Below are 18,556 nucleotides of genomic sequence, written 5' to 3' on the forward strand. Positions count from 1 at the left end.
ACATTTTGCCAATTTGATGACATAAAGAGAGGTATCAATTACTGTATTTTCTGGTCCTGACTCAAAGTAAATGTGATGATGGTGCTCATTCACATTTCAGGACTTGTGTAAACACTTTTAGTTTGAGGGCTGAACAATTGTACAGTATTAGCATATGCAGAGAAATGTTGGCTTTCTAGCCTTTTTCATGATTATGTGTGACCCCCGTTTTCTTAAAGGTCAAAGTGCTAAGTGTACTCAGATTGTTGCAAAGTGACTGAGAACAAGATGAATATGAATGTATTTTGTCTTTTCTGAAAAAGACCAGAAAACCTGCAAAGACTGACAAACAAATAAATGTCTTAAGCTTTCATCAAACTCTTTCATACATTTTTAACGTCTTTCCTTTGCTTGCACTTTGGCAAGATAATAACTTAATTTCACCTATTGAAATTCATCTAAACAGGATGTGAAAAATCGTCTTTAGCTGAGGCTCACCCTCCCTGTTAGCTCCAAAGATAATAATATGTGTAGAAATCCCCTGTGAAAGAAATATTAACTATTAATACCGCCTGGTATGTTATGGATATTCAGTGTCAGTGTAATTAAGCCTCGCAATGCACAAAGGTTCGGATCCGCAATGCTGTTTGTGCCTTGGCTGCAGGCGCTTACAGAAAACATGCTCTCTGACTATCCATAGGTCACTTTCATGACTACAGCAGCCAGTTGCTATGCAGCAAGTGGACCTGTGCCTCTGACCCTGTTTCGTTCACGTTTCACCACCCACTCAAATAACTTTTTTTTTGTTTTAATGCATTACAATTTTACTGTGTTGTAGGTCTTGGTCCATGCACCAAACAGTGATGGTTCTATAGGTGGAGTTTTCAAAGTGAGGCTGAAAAAAAACTGTTAAAGATTCCACTAACCATTTGCGGGCTACTTATAAACCCATTAAATATTTTTTTTTAAAACTGGCTTGAATATAGCCCTACTGAAAAAAATCTGAATTTAGCGACAATTTGAAAAATATCAAGTCATAGATTTTTAAACATGTCACAGTGGATTTGAATTCATCTCTACTTTTTGAAATTTCACCCCGGGCAGGCTCCTCAAACAACCTGCATTAGAGTTATGTGTACTGTTTACACATTACTTCAGTTAGGCGAGAAAATACAAGCAAGAGAACTGCTGTCAATGTACATGCGAGTGTGTCTTATGGCAACTGTTGCTCTTCTCACAATATTTCAACAATACACAGAAATATTACACCACTGATGGTCCTCTGTAATTTATAGTTTATTTTTGTAGCACGCCAAGAATGTGAAGTAATAATGAAATATAAATAACTATATATAATGTATATATTTTTTTTATTAGTAATTCATTTTACACATATTTTGGTAATAAATTCATTGACGCAACAAAAGAAAATTGAGGTGACACTTGGGAGCCGAGCCTAAAGAACTAGTTCTCCAAAAAGAAACGAAATTGCCGTCATGTTGCTCCTTGCTTACTGTCTAAAAATCTGATCAATTTTGCCATAAAAACATAGCTGTAACAAATTAGCCAAGCAGGTTTCTAAATGTCCTTTCTTCAATTTCTCTCAAGCAACCGCACCTCCTCTTCACTCCTACGGCATCCCCTTCCCTCGAAATTTAAATGTACTTGCTACTACGTACTACTCGACACACGCTGTCGACCTGAAGTATTGAGACACACTTCAAATTATGGCATGTCATGCTTCCAGCTTTGTGGGAACAGTTTTACTGCGTCCACGTGCACAAAGCAAGGTCCATACGGGTGTGTTTGAATGAGTTTGCTGTGGAAGAATTTGAGAGCCCTGACCTCAACCCTATTGAACCCCTGTCATTCATCATCAGTAACCTTTGACATCACATATTCTATTATATAAATGGGGGGGGGGGCGTATTGTGCAATCTTGTAGAAAGTCTTCCCAGGAGAGTGGAAACTTACAGCTGCAAATGGGGAAAAAAATAAAATAAAAATACAACAACAATGTATTCCATTCTGGCTTGATAGTCACGTCCCATTACTTTTGTCCATATAGTTTATCTGAAATGTTAATTAATTAAATCACTTAACTGCCCCGCAATGGTGATGTAATATCATTCAGTAGTTAAGTAGTAGTTCAGCCACTTCCCCCATATGTCCAAAATGGTTTTTTTAATCAAAAAAGATGAAATACAATTAATATCATGTTTATTCGTACATAACGTCCGGTGTGGCCATGCAGGTGTACTTCTTGTCATGCTATACACTCATAGGAAATCAAGCACGTATAGTCAATTGTCACAAACGGAGCACGAGACACTCCTTAACTGGTGCACTGTTTTAGAAGTAAAACAAGTTTAGTTTTGTTTTCTAAATAGAAGCCCCTTACAGGGCAAGGAACCTTATGTCATACTGGACCTTGAACTTCAGTTAAAATGCCACACGCCTTACCATATGGTAGTAGAGCATCTTTTTAAATACTCGTATATCGTTGGAAATTAAAGTGATTAAAATGTTGACAAATATAATGTCTGCTGAAATAATTTTTTGGGTTTAAAAGTGTTTCAATGATTGGCCAATAAGGGGTTTATTTTTGGCCTAACTGTGTATCTTGGATTTTGCCTGTTCATGCATCAATGGTGTGACACATACAGCACACCTAATATTGTGTGCGTGTGTGTGTGCATGCGTGTTATGAGTGGCATTCGTGCCTCTAAACATCAATTAAAGGTTGACAAAGTGCTCAGGGGAAGAACGGTCTGCATTTTATCTGTTTTAATTGTAATCTCCGGCTGCCTTTCCTTCCTCCATTTACGAGAAATGAGAGAAAGATGAAAACGATAAACAAGACATTATTTGACGATTTGTCCTTGTTCCATTGCTGACACCTGTTCAAAGTGAACAAACCCAATAAGCCACACGTCTGTTTGGCGCTCACAAATCATTCGCTTAGCTTGTATTGTCAAGACTAACAAAGTGGTTTTACTCTTAAATGAAAGTAAGCGTGATACATGACATGACTTGCGTGCCACTGTGCGGGCTGAAGTGTTTATCATGGTTTTAAATGACACAGTGAGCCTTCCAGACAATCGTGGTTCTGAAAATAATATATCCATTCATGAGGCACGGTGGTTAGCACATCGACTACACAGTGGGTAGGTCCCCAGATTCAAATCTAGGCTATGGTCTCCCTGTGCTTCGTTACACTTTAAGTGAAGATTCCAAATTGGGGGTGGGAAACCTTTGTGTTCAAGGGCCACATTTGAATTTTTAAAACAGGCAGATCATTCGCAGATGAAGTGAAATGTGTATGTAAACTATTTCATTTTAATTACATACTAATAATTCATTCTCATTTTAATTGTGTTAATATTTCTGATGCATTCAATGATAAATAATTAACCAAATACAGTTTTTGCTAAAAAAAAATAAAAGTGTTCCTCTCACCTTAAGTCATCTGGGATAGGCTTCAGCTCACCTGCGACCCTAAAGAGGTCAAGCACTACAGAAAAGGTTTTCGGCTCCTCCTTCAATTTCCCTGGCTTGTGCAGCTTTACCAAATGAAGTTTTAACACGATAGTAAAGAATTGTCACAATTTGAAGAGAATTTTCTGTGTCCAAATCCATCAAATCGACTGACTTTCTACTTGTTTGTGACTCGTACGTGCTTTCCCCTTTGCTTTCTATCCCCACTCACACTCTTTCCCACAGCCGCCTTTATTTTATTGCGAGGCCCCTTGAGTTTTTATTGTTAAAAAACATATATCAAATGCATCAAATTACTGTGTTTCCCCCCCCAAAAAAAAGAATCTGAAAGCTTGGTAGAAGCATAAAGATGAGAAGAAGAGTAAGGGAGTGCATAACAAACACTGGCCTCATCAGTTTAAACTTGCTTTGCCAAGGCTTCAGATTTCGATGACAAATATAGCCCCCATTAAGAAGCAATAACATTTAGTGACGGGGGGAACAGACTCTTTTAATAGAACTTACTTAAAATTCATAGTTGCTATGCAAAATAAATCAGCAATTTCCTTCGCTGGGGCGTTGGGAAGGGAGATGATTATGTGGGGCGCCACGGAGGAAGGAGGTGGGGCTGCCAGTGAATAAGAGATGAGCTTTAAACGTCAGCAATCTTAAGTCTGACACTTCAATCATGTAGACACACACGCGCACATACACACGCTCGCACGCGCATGCAACTAGACACACACCATCATCTTCAAAGGATTTGAAATACAGCCACTTTAAATTGAATAATACATTTTACATAAAGTAGTTTACAGATACCGTACTTGTATTTTGATTATTAATAAATGAACAGGCGGCACGGTGGACGACTGGTCAGAGTGTCAGCCTCACAGTTCTGAGGACCGGGGTTCAATCCCCGGCCCCGCCTGTGTGGAGTTTGCATGTACTCCCCGTGCCTGCATGGGTTTTCTCCGGGCACTCTGGTTTCCTTCCACATCCCAAAAACATGCATTAATTGGAGACTCTAAATTGCCCGTAGGTGTGAATGTGAGTTCGAATGGTTGTTTGTTTATATGTGCCATGCGATTGGCTGGCATCCAGTTCAGGGTGTACCCCGCCTCCTGCCCGATGATAGCTGGGATAGGCTCCATTGCTCCCGCGGCCCTTGTGAGGATAAGCGGTTCAGAAAAGGGATGGCTGGATGAATAAATTAACACATTTTTAAATTATGGAATGTATTAAGTTTAATATCGTAATAATAACTAATTAAATGAGAGTTGATGGAAGTTGATTTTTTCTTGTCTTGAATCATGTTTATTGCATTTTTGTTGTTGTAAAATAATCCATAATAGATTACGTCATTGCTTTAAATTCTTTATTAGCCTTAGACACATTAACATGGACTTGGTTTACCTCTCATGTAAACATGTAAATACAGTATATGTAGCACTAAATGATAAATCAGACTACAGGATGGGTCACATTTAACACAGGACAACTCAAACTTTGGCATTGACATAATTGATAAATATTCAGTTAAATAATAATTTAATGTAATTGTTACTGATGTTTTTCCAAGTTATGAACATTTATCCTGTATGTCCCATAAACGTGAAAATGATGTTCCGGGGTTTTGTGGCATTATATAGTGTTTTTTTTTTTTTTGTTCAGCACAGTCAGCCATGTTTGTGGCTGTGTTGCGGTATGACTTGTTTTGTTTTGGAGCATGTTAATGATTTTGATGCTTATGGAGCAGGAAAATGCTCTTGTTATGCACATTATATGCAGTACAGTCTATGTAAGTATAAAATGTAAAATTATTATTGAGCATTATCCGAGTAAATTCTCACACCAACGTTTTTGTCATCATTTAATTTACTAATTGTTTCACATTTTTGGCACCGTTGTTCATTATTCACTTTAAAAAATTTCATAACTTGTTTTTTGTTTATTCTCTTAACATTTAATAAGCTGCTATAAGTCTTTGGATAAGAAAGGCAAGAGGGACTTTCTCCTTGGCAAATAGTGATGACACATTTCTCTATGTCACTAGAGTTGACCCACTCATATTTGCATTTCACCACCTGCGGATTCACCAATTTGCAGTTTTGTTTTTTTTTTTTTTTTTTATTATTATTATTTTGCCTTTTGGGGGGGGGGGGGAGAAATCAACCTCAAATTGGCGGTATAGCCCTATTTATTTGAGAATTCTAGGGCTTAACAAAAAATAAAAATCACTATTCACGATTTGGCCAGTCTCTGTCCCCCAGGAATAGCGGGAGTCCACTGTATACACATTTGCTGGTTGTATCATAAGATGGTATACCATGCTTAAACTGTCAAAGAAAAAAAGTCCAACAATAAGTAATAATATTTTTTTTGTCATCTCCGCACAGTACGAACTCTCAGTAAAAGCAGGAGATTTACGAAACAGATGAAACCTATGTGGCACTGAAGTTATACTTTGCCAAATAGTGAACCTATTTGTTATTATTTACGCAATGTTTATAACTCTTTTATTAACAACTTATTACACTTTGTGAGGGTACCCTCTGTTATGAATTGGTTTGCATTCCCCTAACTGTTTCTCTGGTGTGTAAACATGCATGTCCACTATGAGTTTGAGCATCCGTTTCCTGCTGCAGTCTTTATTCGGGCCTTTCTAAAAGTGCTCAGGCATGTGCGTCCGTCTTTATGCGCGCATACGCGTGCATATTCAAATGTGTGCGTGAGACACCAGCATGCCCAGCGGACTTGTCTATTGCGTATGAATAATCAAAGCGGTCTCTCTCATCATTAAATCATGGCTGTCCTGTTGAGAGCCTGAGGAGTCACATGGAGCGAGGGAGCGAGAGGGATCATAGTTAGCGCTGCAGGGGTACATGCTCTCTCGCCATCCTCCATCGTGTAGTGTGGCTGAGATGTGTCATGAGCACGAGTCGCTCTGCTTGCCCACTCAGCCCCACAACACTGCTACTGCTGTGACACACACTCATGCATTTCCACATTTGGTGTAACACTCATGCTCATGCTCTCAAAAGCATTTATTCATTCATTATTGCCGACATTCAGACGTATATATGCAGATGTACAATTTAGAACATTTGCAAATAATAGGTGCCAGGATACTTCTGGATGGCAGAACGTGAGTAACTACTGCTTACCTGGAGAGATCCAGCCAGCTACACTAGAGAAAACATTGTTGATGATCTAAAACCTAAACGATGACATAAACTTGTTGTGTTTGGGCTTGGGGCACCAAATATACTACAAGGGGTTTAGGTTTTTTTTTCGATTTGCTTTGCCGCAAGTTAAGACTGAGTGAATGCCTAACTGTGCTATCTATTTCACCATCAAAAGAAAATGTAATGGCTTTAATCGACGCAACAGAAAAATCAAGCTCAAGCGACCACAGCCTTCTTGGTTTGATAACAGAAAAGTTGTCCTAATAATATACCATTATCTAACAGATTGTATGTCAAATAGCTACTAGTTACAATAAGAACCACTCAGTGGTAAGCTACGCTTATGGTAGTATGCTAGCCTATCGATGACATCTACAGTACCATGACCAAGTTTAAGGCATTTTACCGGTATTTATTGCTATCTCCTGAGTTAAGTTGTATATGTGAATTTTAACCACGTCTATTTCTGAATCAACTTACCCGTTAAAAGGTCAATCACAGCTGGCATTGGGACAAACCTCCATGCAGTTTACAACCAAACCTCATCTAGGAGACTGACACTTCACAAATACAAACTACAGTGGTAGAGAAGGCTTGCCAATCTAAGACCCGTTCCCTTGTGAATATGAGCCTTCCTGTACCACCACGCGAGATGAAAATCATCATTCACCACTTCTACTACCTTTTTGTATTTAACCAGTCGCTTTACTTTGGTCAAAGGACATTATAGTTTTTTTTTAAGTAGTGGTACCATCGGAAGAATGTACATTATTCTTGTGACATGATGGTGAAGTGCCGTATAGATCCCGCTGAGGGAGAAGGCTTCTGACTGCAGCTACTGCATCCATCACATGGCAATTCTGCAACTGTCCCTTTCAATGGCATTTATAGAGCAGGACAAAAAAACATCCATCGAGCAATTTTTTGTACCGCTTTTCCATGTTGAGGTCTCAGATGAAATGGAGCCTATTCCAACTCCCTGGACTGGTCGCCGGCCAAATCGCTCGGTACAATTAGATAACCTTTCAAACTCACATTTACACCTACGGGCCATTTAGAGTCTTCAATTAAAGTTATGGTTAGTATGAAAGTTCTTGTGCCCTGCGTTTGGCTGGCGACTTCTTGAAAATCAATGGATCGATCGATTGATGGAATTCTATTGGTTTGAGATGTCAGCCTACTGAATCAAGATGACACGTGGCGAGTGTGATTTAGGGCCCCAATGCAGCACACTGAACCACCGTAATAGTTGGAAGGAATTTTAATAAAGACTTAATATCACCTGTGACAGATCCATTCAAAGCCAGGATACAGAGCAGTCAACTTCACAGTCAAGAGATTGAGGCTTTTAAGATAGGGAATTTGTTTTGGGCCAAAGTGATGCAATGCATAGTAATCCACAGATAGCAGGTCAGGAAAGACTCAGATTTCACTGTTGTGTTAATCCACGATCGACAAAGAACAGAACAGGGAAACTCACACTTGGTTGACTTTGTAGAACATACGTGTTAAGGCAGAACTCTCACGGTGGTCGTGTTGTAGCCTCTAGCATGTATGGCAGTCAAATGCTCTGACAATGATCGGATCATCAAGAAAGTCTTAAATAGGGGAGTGTATCTGATCATTTAAGTTAATATTTTTCCTCATTCATGTACACACAGCACCCCATATTGACAGAAAAAAATGTAATTGTTGAAAATTTGCAGAATTATTAAAACAGAAAAAATTTAATATCACAGAGCCATAAGTATTCAGACCCTTTGCTCAGTATTTAGTAGAAGCACCCTTTTGAGCTAATACAGCCATGTTTTTCACACCTGGATTTTTGGGGATCCTCTGCCATTCCTCCTTGCAGATCCTCTCCAGTTGTGTCAGGTTGGATGGTGAATGTTGGTGGACAGGCATTTTCAGATCTCTCCAGAGATGCTCAATTGGGTTGAGGTCAGGGCTCTGGCTGGGCCATTCAAGAACAGTCATGGAGTTGTTCTGAAGCCACTCCTTCGTTATTTTAGCTGTGTGCTTAAAGTCATTGTCTTGTTGGAAGGTGAACCTTCGGCCCAGTCTGAGGTTCTGAGCACTCTGGAGAAGGTTTTCCCTTCTCCACAGTATCCCTGTACTTGGCCACATTCCTCTTTTCTTCAATTGCAACCAGTCTCCCTGTCCCTGCAGCTGAAAAACATCCCCACAGCATGATGCTGCCACCACCATGCTTCACTGTTGGGACTGTATTGGACAGTTGATGAGCAGTGCCTGGTTTTCTCCACACATACCGCTTAGAATTAAGGCCAAAAAGTTCTATCTTGGTCTCATCAGACCAGATAATCTTATTTCTCAGCATCTTGGAGTCCTTCAGGTGTTTTTTTTTTAGCAAACTCCATGCAGGCTTTCATGTGTCTTGCACTGAGGAGAGGCTTCCGTCGGGCCACTCTTCCATAAAGCCCCGACTGGTGGAGGGCTGCAGTGATGGTTGACTTTCTAGAACTTTCTCCCATCTCCCGACTGCATCTCTGGAGCTCAGCCACAGTGATCTTTGGGTTCTTCTTTACCTCTCTCACCAAGGTTCTTCTCCCCCGATTGCTCAGTTTGGCCGGATGGCCAGCTCTAGGAAGGGTTCTGGTCGTCCCAAGCGTCTTCCATTTAAGGATTATGGAGGCCACTGTGCTCTTAAGAACCCTAAGTGCAGCAGAATTTTTTTTGTAACCTTGGCCAGATCTGTGCCTTGCCACAATTTGGTCTCTGAGCTCTTCAGGCAGTTCCTTTGACCTCATGATGCTCATTTTCTCTGACATGGACTGTGAGTTGTAAGGTCATATATAGACAGGTGTGTGGCTTTCCTAATCAAGTCCAATCTGTATATTCAAACACAGCTGGACTCCAATGAAGGTGTAACAAAATCTCAAGGATGATCAGAAGAAATGGACAGCACCCGAGTTAAATATATGAGTGTCACAGCAAAGGGTCTGAATAATTATGGCTGTGTAATATTTCAGTTTTTCTTTTTTAATAAATCTGTATATGTATATATATATTCTATTAGTGCTTGAGATTGAGATTACAATACCAACTCTCCAATGTAGCACAGCTCATATATCGTTTTGAATTATTTTACCCACAGTGTGAGGTTTATATTCAGAATAAGGACAATACCCATTATGTGCTAGGTGATAAAGATTACCACATTCACACTCTCTGTGCAGAGCTTCAGAACTAATATGATGTAATCCAATTCAGCAGCTTCACACTTTTACCTGAACATTTTAGCCGAAAGTCTAATCAGCTTCGTGTGAGAAAAGAAAATGGCAGAATGAGTAACGGTGTGAGGAATAAAGACCAGAGCAGTCTGGGTGAGAGACATTAACAACAGATAAGAATTCTACTGAATCACACACACACACACACACTCGCACGCCGGCTAGATTTGTTGATGATGAATCCGGTGTGTGGTTACGGCTCACCGCCAGACAGACTCCTCGCTCAGACCGATGGGAGTTCAGTCAGGAGTTACTGCTTTCTTCTTCATCTCGGCAGCCTCTTCCTCAAAAGATGCACCTTACCGCTCCCTGTCATTATCAAAGCAGGCGGAGAGAATTTAGATGAAGTTATATCCTCACTGTGCTGAGCGAGAAATACACGTTTATTTTGTACACAGTATATGCATTTACAAATAATGATACCAAACCAGATCCTTTCTACAACCTGTATGCCCAAACAATGTAACTAATAAATAAATAGATTAAAAACATAACACAATCCCATACTATTGCTTTCCTATAACAATGCATATCTTCAAACAGCCAAAAACACACTTTTTGCCATTAAATACAAATAAAAAAATTGGTGATACATACTTTGCACTGTGCAGTGACATACTATACCGAAAACAACATGTGATTGCAAATTATTCTGAAATCACATGAAGTGAGCCAAAACTGCATTTTCAAATTCAGAGACTGACTCCTTACCAGTGTGCTGTGTGTGATACACCGATCATTTTTAATTTAATACTAATTAAATATCTTTTGTTCCCTCGATCTATGACAAGCAGAACAATCAAATTCTCTTCCGCTCGATAGCAGACAATCAGCCTAGGTATCCACCTGTTGCCATTCATACAACAGAATAATAGCTTTGTGTTCAACTAAACATCACCGTGATTTTACAGAGTAAGTACATTTATGAGTAAATTAAGAGACCAAAAAAGATTATTTCAGTATATTTACTTTTAGTGACATTTTTGTTTGGTGGTGTGCTGTGAGATTTTTCAAATGTAAAATATGTGCCTTGGCTCAATCAGGGTTGGGAAACACTGTTCTAATCTATATCCTATTCCAGGTAGCTGTAAATGTAAATGTACACATATAAAAATACTAAATACAAACCCTCATTTAAAAGGGCGATATGACTCTGTTACTAACGTGATCTCAGTCAGTATGTTTCTTCTTACCAATTTATATTCCTCTGTGTCGTCCACTTTTAGTCCCGGCCATGATCACATCCTATCCCAACACCACACTGGCCACGCAGGGGGAGGAGAAGAAGATGAGTTGCATAGCACATGGGGAGAAGCCCATCATGGTGCGCTGGGAGAAAGAAGAACGCATCATCAACCCTGAGACCAGCCGGTACATAGTCACCGTCAAGGAGGTGACCGACGAAGTCATTTCAACGCTGGTGGTGAGTGTTATGTCAAAGATTCAGGCCCAAATACGGTTGCACATTAACATCTTTAAGATGAAATATAATATAGTTGTCTCTGGGAATTAATTGTATGACTGAAACTTCTATTACTAAAATGCTGTATTTCCTCCACGTCATCATGGTATTTTCTGCATTGGTTTTAAGATGAGATACTTTTTTTCTTCCCCTTTACATTCTATCGTGGGTATGGAAAGTTTTGAGACCCCTTACATTCTTCACCCTTTGTTATATTGCAGCCATTTGTTAAAATCATTTAAGTTCATTTTTTGTCCTCGTTAATATACACACAGCACCCCATATTGACAGAAAAAAACGGAATTGTTGAAATTTTTGCTGATTTATTAAAAAAGAAAAACTGAAATATCACACAGCCATAAGTATTCAGACCTTTTGCTGTGACACTCATATTTAACTCGGGTGCTGTCCATTTCGTCTGATCATCCTTAAAATGGTTCTACACCTTCATTGGAGTCCAGCTGTGTTTGATTATACTGATTGGACTTGATTAGGAAAGCCACACCCCTGCCTATATAAGACCTCACAGCTCACAGTGCATGTCAGAGCAAATGAGAATCATGAGGTCAAAGGAACTGCATGAAGAGCTCAGAGACAGAATTGTGGCAAGGCAGAGATTTGGCCAAGGTTACAAAAAGAATTCTGCTGCACTTAAGGTTCCTAAGAGTACAGTGGTCTCCATAATCATGAAACGTTTGGGATGATCAGAACCCTTCCGAGAGCTGGCCATCCGGCCAAACTGAGCAATTGGGGTAGAAGAGCCTCGGTGAGAGAGGTAAAGAAGAACCCAAAGATCACTGTGGCTGAGCTCCAGAGATGCAGTCGGGAGATGGGTGAAAGTTCTAGAAAGTCAACCATAACTGCAACCCTCCACCAGTCGGGGTTTTATGGCAGAGTGGCCCGACGGAAGCCTTCTCCAGAGTGCTCAGAACCTCAGACTGGACCGAAGGTTCACCTTCAAAAAAGACAATGACCCTAAGCACACGGCTAAAATACCGAAGGAGTGGCTTCAGAATCAGAATAATCTTTATTTGCCAAATATGTCCAAAAAACACACAAGGAATTTGTTTCCGGTAATTGGAGCCGCTCTAGTATGACAATAGATAGTCAATTGACAGAGAACACTTTTGAGCCATAAAGACAGAGAAAAACAGTCACTGAACAATAAAGGGTTGCTAGTTATCTGGTAATGCTGGTACATTTTATTTATTTATTTTGGGACAATTGTGCAAAACGATGCAGTCCTCTAGCACTTAGAGCAGTTCGAATGACTAATATTGCAATAGTCCGGTGAAATGACCATTGTGCAAAGGGCGTCGAGACTTCAAGCGAGTAGTACGATAATCGGGGACAATGTTGATTGTGCAAATGTTGCAGATACTCCTCAGTCAGTGTGCAAATGGAGCAGATGCTACTCTGGCATGAGTGGCCAATATTGGTCAACAACAGATATGCAAATAATGCAGAGTGGTGAGACTACTACAGTGAGTGCACGAGTAATATATAATTGGCCCGACAGAAATGTGACAACAAACTCAAGACAAAAAATTGCCAGCATGTTGCAATGAAATTGTAGGTTAGGTGTTTAAGAAGTTGATTGCAATAGGGAAGAAGCTGTTGGAATGTCTGCTAGTTCTAGTTTGCATTGATCGGTAGCGCCTACCTGAGGGAAGGAGCTGGAAGAGCTGGTGACCGGGATGTGGAGGGTCCGAGAGGATTTTGCACGCTTTTGTCTTAGTTCTGGCAGCGTGCAAGTCCTCAAGGGTGGGTAGGGGGGTACCGACAATCCCTTCAGTAGTTTTGATTGTCCTTTGCAGTCGGAGTTTGTCCTTTTTTGTAGCAGCACCAAACCAGACTGTGATGGAAGAACACAGGACTGATTCGATGACTGATGTGAAGAACTGCGTCAGCAGCTCCTGTGGCAGGCCGTGCTTTCTCAGAAGCCGCAGGAAGTAAATCCTCTGCTGGGCCTTTTTGAGGACGGAGTTGATGTTGATTGCCCACTTCAGGTCCTGAGAGAGTGTAATTCCCAGGAACTTGAAGGTCTCGACGGTTGACACATGGCAGCTGGACAGCATGAGGGGCAGCTGTGGTGAAGGATACCTCCTGAAGTCCACAATCATCTCTACAGTCTTGAGCGTGTTCAGCGCCAGGTTGTGTCGGCCGCACCACAACTCCAGCCACTCCACTTCCTGTCGATATGTAGACTCGTCACCATCCTTGATGAGGCCAATGACAGTGGTGTCATCTGCAAACTTCAGGAGTTTGACAGCCAGGTGCGTTGAGGTGCAGTCGTTCGTGTAGTGAGAGAAGAGCAGCGGAGAGAGGACAAACCTTGGGGCGCCCCAATGCTGATGCTGCGTGTGGATGAGGTGGCCTCCCCCAGCCTCACCTGCTGTGTCCTGCCCGTCAGGAAGGTGTAAATCCACTGGCAGATGGCAGGTGAGACGCTGAGCTGGAGAAGCTTGGATGAAAGGAGTTCAGGGATGATGGTGTTGAACGCTGATCTGAAGTCCACGAACAGGATCCTCGCGTAGGTCCCTGCACTGTCAAGGTGTTCTAGGATGAAGTGCAGTCCCATGTTGACTGCATCATCCGCAGACCTGTTCGCTCGGTAGGCAAACTGCAGGGGGTGTTTTTTTTTCAATTTCGTTGACTTGTTCGGCGAGCATTAGCAGTGCGGCGTTCATGTTAGCTTGAGGCGGAATATGGACGCCAACGAGAATGAATGATGCGAACTCACGCGCCGAGTAGAATGGCTTACAGTTCAAAAACAGCGACTCCAAATGCGGGCTGCAGTGTGTGCTGAGCTCCGTGACGTACGTACACCATTTGTTGTTGATATAGAAGCATATCCCGCCGCCTTTTGTTTTTCCCGATGAATCCATGTCGCGGTCTGCCCAGTGAAGATGAAAGCCCGGAAGCATGACGGCGCCATCGGGTACAGCCTCACAAAGCCAAGTCTCTGTAAAGCACATGGCGGCGGAACGTCCGAAGTCTTTACTGGTCTTTATCAAAAGATGAAGCTCGTCCATTTTGTTGGGTATGGAGCGTAGATTCACGAGGTGGATGGACGGAAACGCCAGTCTGTATACTCTCTTGCGGAGTTTCACCTGGATGCAGGCTCGCTTCCCTCTTTGGCGTCGCCTTCGCCTTCGCCTCCATGCGCCGAAGACCGCGGTCGCCGCTCCGGTTAGTAACTCGGTGAAAAAACTGAGCGGATTTGCAAAAGTTGGTGAAAGAAAGTCCGGAGGAGCCTCCTTGATGGTTAGCAAGTCTCCCCTTGTGTAAGTGAGTCGTGTAATGTCTCCAAAGACGAACGAAAAAAACAAAAACAATACTAGAGAGCGCGTAACCGAGGCGACCACACTGGTAGGCGCCATCTTGGAAAAATGAACAACTCCTTGACTGTTTTTGAACGACCCAGCCAGAGCCCTGACTTAAACCCAATTGAGCATCTCTGGAAAGACGTGAAAATGCGGAGGAAACTCATTTCGTCCGCTTGTATCCGGGATCTCGTTCTTTCGGTCACGACCCACAGCTCGTGACCATAGGTGAGGGTAGGAACGTAGATCGACTGGTAAATCGAGAGCTTCACCTTTCGGCTTAGCTCCTTCTTTACCACAACGGATCGATACAAAGTCCGCATCACTGCAGACGCTGCACCGATCCGCCTGTCGATCTCCCGTTCCATTCTTCCCTCACTCGTGAACAAGACCCCAAGATACTTGAACTCCTCCACTTGGGGCAGGATCTCATCCCCGACCTGGAGAGGGCACGCCACCCTTTTCCGACTGAGGACCATGGTCTCAGATTTGGAGGTGCTGATTCTCATCCCAGCCGCTTCACACTCGGCTGCGAACTGCTCCAATTAAAGTTGGAGGTCACGGCTTGATGAAGCCAACAGAACCACATCATCTCCAAAAAGCAGAGATGCAATACTGAGGCCACCAAACCGGACCCCCTCTACGCCTCGGCTGCGCCTAGAAATTCTGTCCATAAAAGTTATGAACAGAATCGGTGACAAAGGGCAGCCTTGGCGGAGTCCAACCCTCGCCGGAAACGAGTCCGACTTACTGCCAGATATGCGGGCCAAACTCTGACTACAGTCGTACAGGGACCGAACAACCCATATCAGGGGGTTCGGTACCCCATACTCCCGAAGCAACCCCCACAGGACCACCCGAGGGACACGGTCGAACGCCTTGCCTTCTACAAGTCCACAAAACACATATAGACTGGTTGGGCGAACTCCCATGCACCCTCGAGGACCCTGCCAAGGGTGTAGAGCTGGTCCACTGTTCCACGGCCAGGACGAAAACCACACTACTCCTCCTGAATCTGGGATTCAACTTCCCGACGGACCCTCCTCTCCAGCACCCCTGAATAGACCTTACCAGGGAGGCTGAGGAGTGTGATCCCCCTGTAGTTGGAACACACCCTCCGGTCCCCCTTCTTAAAAAGGGGGACCACCACCCCAGTCTGCCAATCCAGAGGCACTGTCCCCGATGTCCACGCGATGTTGCAGAGGCGTGTCAACCAGGACAGCCCCACAACATCCAGAGCCTTGAGGAACTCCGGGCGAATCTCATCTCAGCCTTGCCACCGAGGAGCTTTTTAACCACCTCGGTGACCTCAACCCCAGAGATAGGAGAGCCCGCCTCAGAGAACCCAGACTCTGCTCCCTCATAGGAAGGTGTGTCGGTGGAATTGAGGAGGTCTTCGAAGTGTTCTCCCCACCGGCTCACAACGTCCCGAGTCGAGGTCAGCAGCGCCCCATCCTCACTATACACAGTGTTGATGGTGCACTGCTTTCCCCTTCCGAGACGTCGGATGGTGGACCAGAATTTCCTCGAAGCCGTCCGGAAGTCTTTCTCCGTGGCCTCACCGAACTCCTCCCATGCCCGAGTTTTTGCTTCAGCGACCACCAAAGCTGCATTCCGCTTGGCCAGCCGGTACCCATCAGCTGCCTCAGGAGTCCCACAGGCCAAAAAGGCCCGATAGGACTCCTTCTTCAGCTTGACGGTATCCCTCATCATTGGTGTCCACCAACGGGTTCGGGGATTGCCACCACGACAGGCACCGACCACCTTACGGCCTCAGCAATGGAGGCGCGGAACATGGTCCACTCGGACTCGATGTCCCCCACCTCCCCCGGAACATGAGCAAAGTTCTGTCGGAGGTGGGAGTTGAAACTCCTTCTAACAGGGGATTCCGCCAGTCGTTCCCAGCAGACCCTCACAATACGTTTGGGCCTGCCACATCGGACCGGCATCTTCCCCCACCATCGGAGCCAACTCACCACCACGTGGTGATCAGTTGACAGTTCCGCCCCTCTCTTTACCCGAGTGTCCAAGACATGCGGCCGCAAGTCCGATGACACGACCACAAAGTCGATCATCGAACTGCGACGTAGGGTGTCCTGGTGCCAAGTGCACGTGTGGACACCCTTATGCTTGAACATGGTGTTCGTTATGGACAATCCGTGACGAGCACAGAAGTCCAATAACAGAACACCGCTCGGGTTCTGATCGGGGGGGCCGTTCCTCTCAATCACGCCCTTCCACGTCTCACTGTCATTGCCCACGTGAGCATTGAAGTCCCCCAGCAGAACGATGGAGTCCACAGCGGGAGCGCTCTCCAGCATCCCCTCCAAGGACTCCAAAAAGGTAGGGTACTCTGAACTGGTGTTTGGTGCATAGGCACAAACAACAGCCAGGACCCATCCACCCACCCTAAGGCGGAGGGAGGCTACCATCTCGTCCACCGGGGTGAACCCGGTGACTCACGTCCGGGCAAGGGAAACCTGAGTCCATAATTTGTCTTCTTCATAAGGGGTCTTTGAGCCATGCTTTGTCTGGTCCCTCACCTAGGACCTGTTTGCCATGCGTGACCCTGCCAGGGGCATAAAGCCCCAGACAACTTAGCTCCTAGGATCATTGGGACACACAAACCCCTCCACCACGATAAGGTGATGGCTCAAGGAGGGGGATTTTAGCAAATGGCTGCAATATAAAAAAAAAAATGGCTGCAATATTAAAAAGAGTGAAAAATTTAAATTTAAAAGTCTGAATACTTTCCGTACCCACTGTACTTCCAATTCTCCTATTCTATTTGATACATTAATTTTGATTCTTTGGATGAGAGTGTGACTCTGTTCCTTGATCACAGACATGTGCTTCTTTATCAACAGATAATGCCCACCGTACGCGAGGACTCTGGTTTCTTCTCCTGTCACGCCATCAATTCCTTTGGAGAAGATCGAGGAATCATACAGCTGACTGTGCAAGGTAAAACACTTCAAAATAAGCTATTCAAATGTTTTAATATTTCCAGTTTGTTTTAGAAGAAGATAAACTACAGTCCTTGCAAATCGTATTTTTTTATGTACTGTGGTATTTCTTTGTATGCATTTGCACTCTTTGGACTAAATTCAGCTCGATTGAAGCCTTTCGAAAATTTCTTGGAAGCTCGTCTCATTTGTATGATTTCAAAATGTGCTCCATGATATCCTTATATTAGTATTTTTAAGCTCTTAAGTGTAATTATTCAGAGGTCATGGTGCTTCACGCTCAGTCCACTTGTATGATTATCTTTTACCTCGATTCAAGACTGATGGTTTGTGTGTTCCTAAAATTACTTCCTTCAGGCTTCTGATTGCTGTACACGGTTCTACACTTTTGGACATAGGGCCATCTTTTGTTCTGGCATGCACTTGACAACAAACTTGATTTTATTTGAACAAATGGTATTGCTAGAGAAAAAGTCTTACATATATACCTTTAGTCATTTACTATCTAATTAATTCTTGTTCCCCCATGCTGTTTGCTGTTTTGCATACAGAAGTATAGATACAGATAAAAAATAATTGATCTGTCCTTTCTACCTGCTTTCTGTGTTCGAAGGAAAGTTTATGTAAGTTTATTAATTTTATTCACATTTTACCGCAGAGCCTCCTGACCCTCCTGAGGTAGAGATCCGGGAAGTCAAAGACAGAACCATAGCACTTCGCTGGACCATGGGCTTTGATGGCAACAGCCCCATTACAGGATATGACATAGAGTGCAAGAACAAAACAGGTACTTGGGGAGATGCGGTAAATAACAAGACGAGAAACAGTCATCTCTCTTTACTCTTTCCACATACAGAGTGTTTTCACATTAAACAGCCAACTATTCCCTTTAAAGCCAACAACTCCC

At 43.1% G+C, this 18,556-nt stretch overlaps 1 protein-coding gene across 4 annotated transcripts in view; it reads left to right on the plus strand.

Annotated features, from left to right (window-relative positions):
* The window catches only part of dscamb (Down syndrome cell adhesion molecule b), a 134,631-nt gene that overhangs the window by 95,752 nt on the left and 20,323 nt on the right, over positions 1 to 18,556 (plus strand). For all 4 annotated transcript variants that reach the window (XM_061782749.1, XM_061782751.1, XM_061782752.1 and 1 more), the window contains exons 12-14: positions 11,122 to 11,318; positions 17,551 to 17,647; positions 18,308 to 18,436. In XM_061782749.1, the coding sequence (XP_061638733.1) occupies positions 11,122 to 11,318; positions 17,551 to 17,647; positions 18,308 to 18,436 (423 nt within the window). The remainder of the gene's footprint in view (positions 1 to 11,121; positions 11,319 to 17,550; positions 17,648 to 18,307; positions 18,437 to 18,556) is intronic.

The sequence above is a fragment of the Phyllopteryx taeniolatus genome, chromosome 8 (genome assembly GCF_024500385.1).
Source record: "Phyllopteryx taeniolatus isolate TA_2022b chromosome 8, UOR_Ptae_1.2, whole genome shotgun sequence".
Taxonomy (NCBI): Eukaryota; Metazoa; Chordata; class Actinopteri; order Syngnathiformes; family Syngnathidae; genus Phyllopteryx; species Phyllopteryx taeniolatus.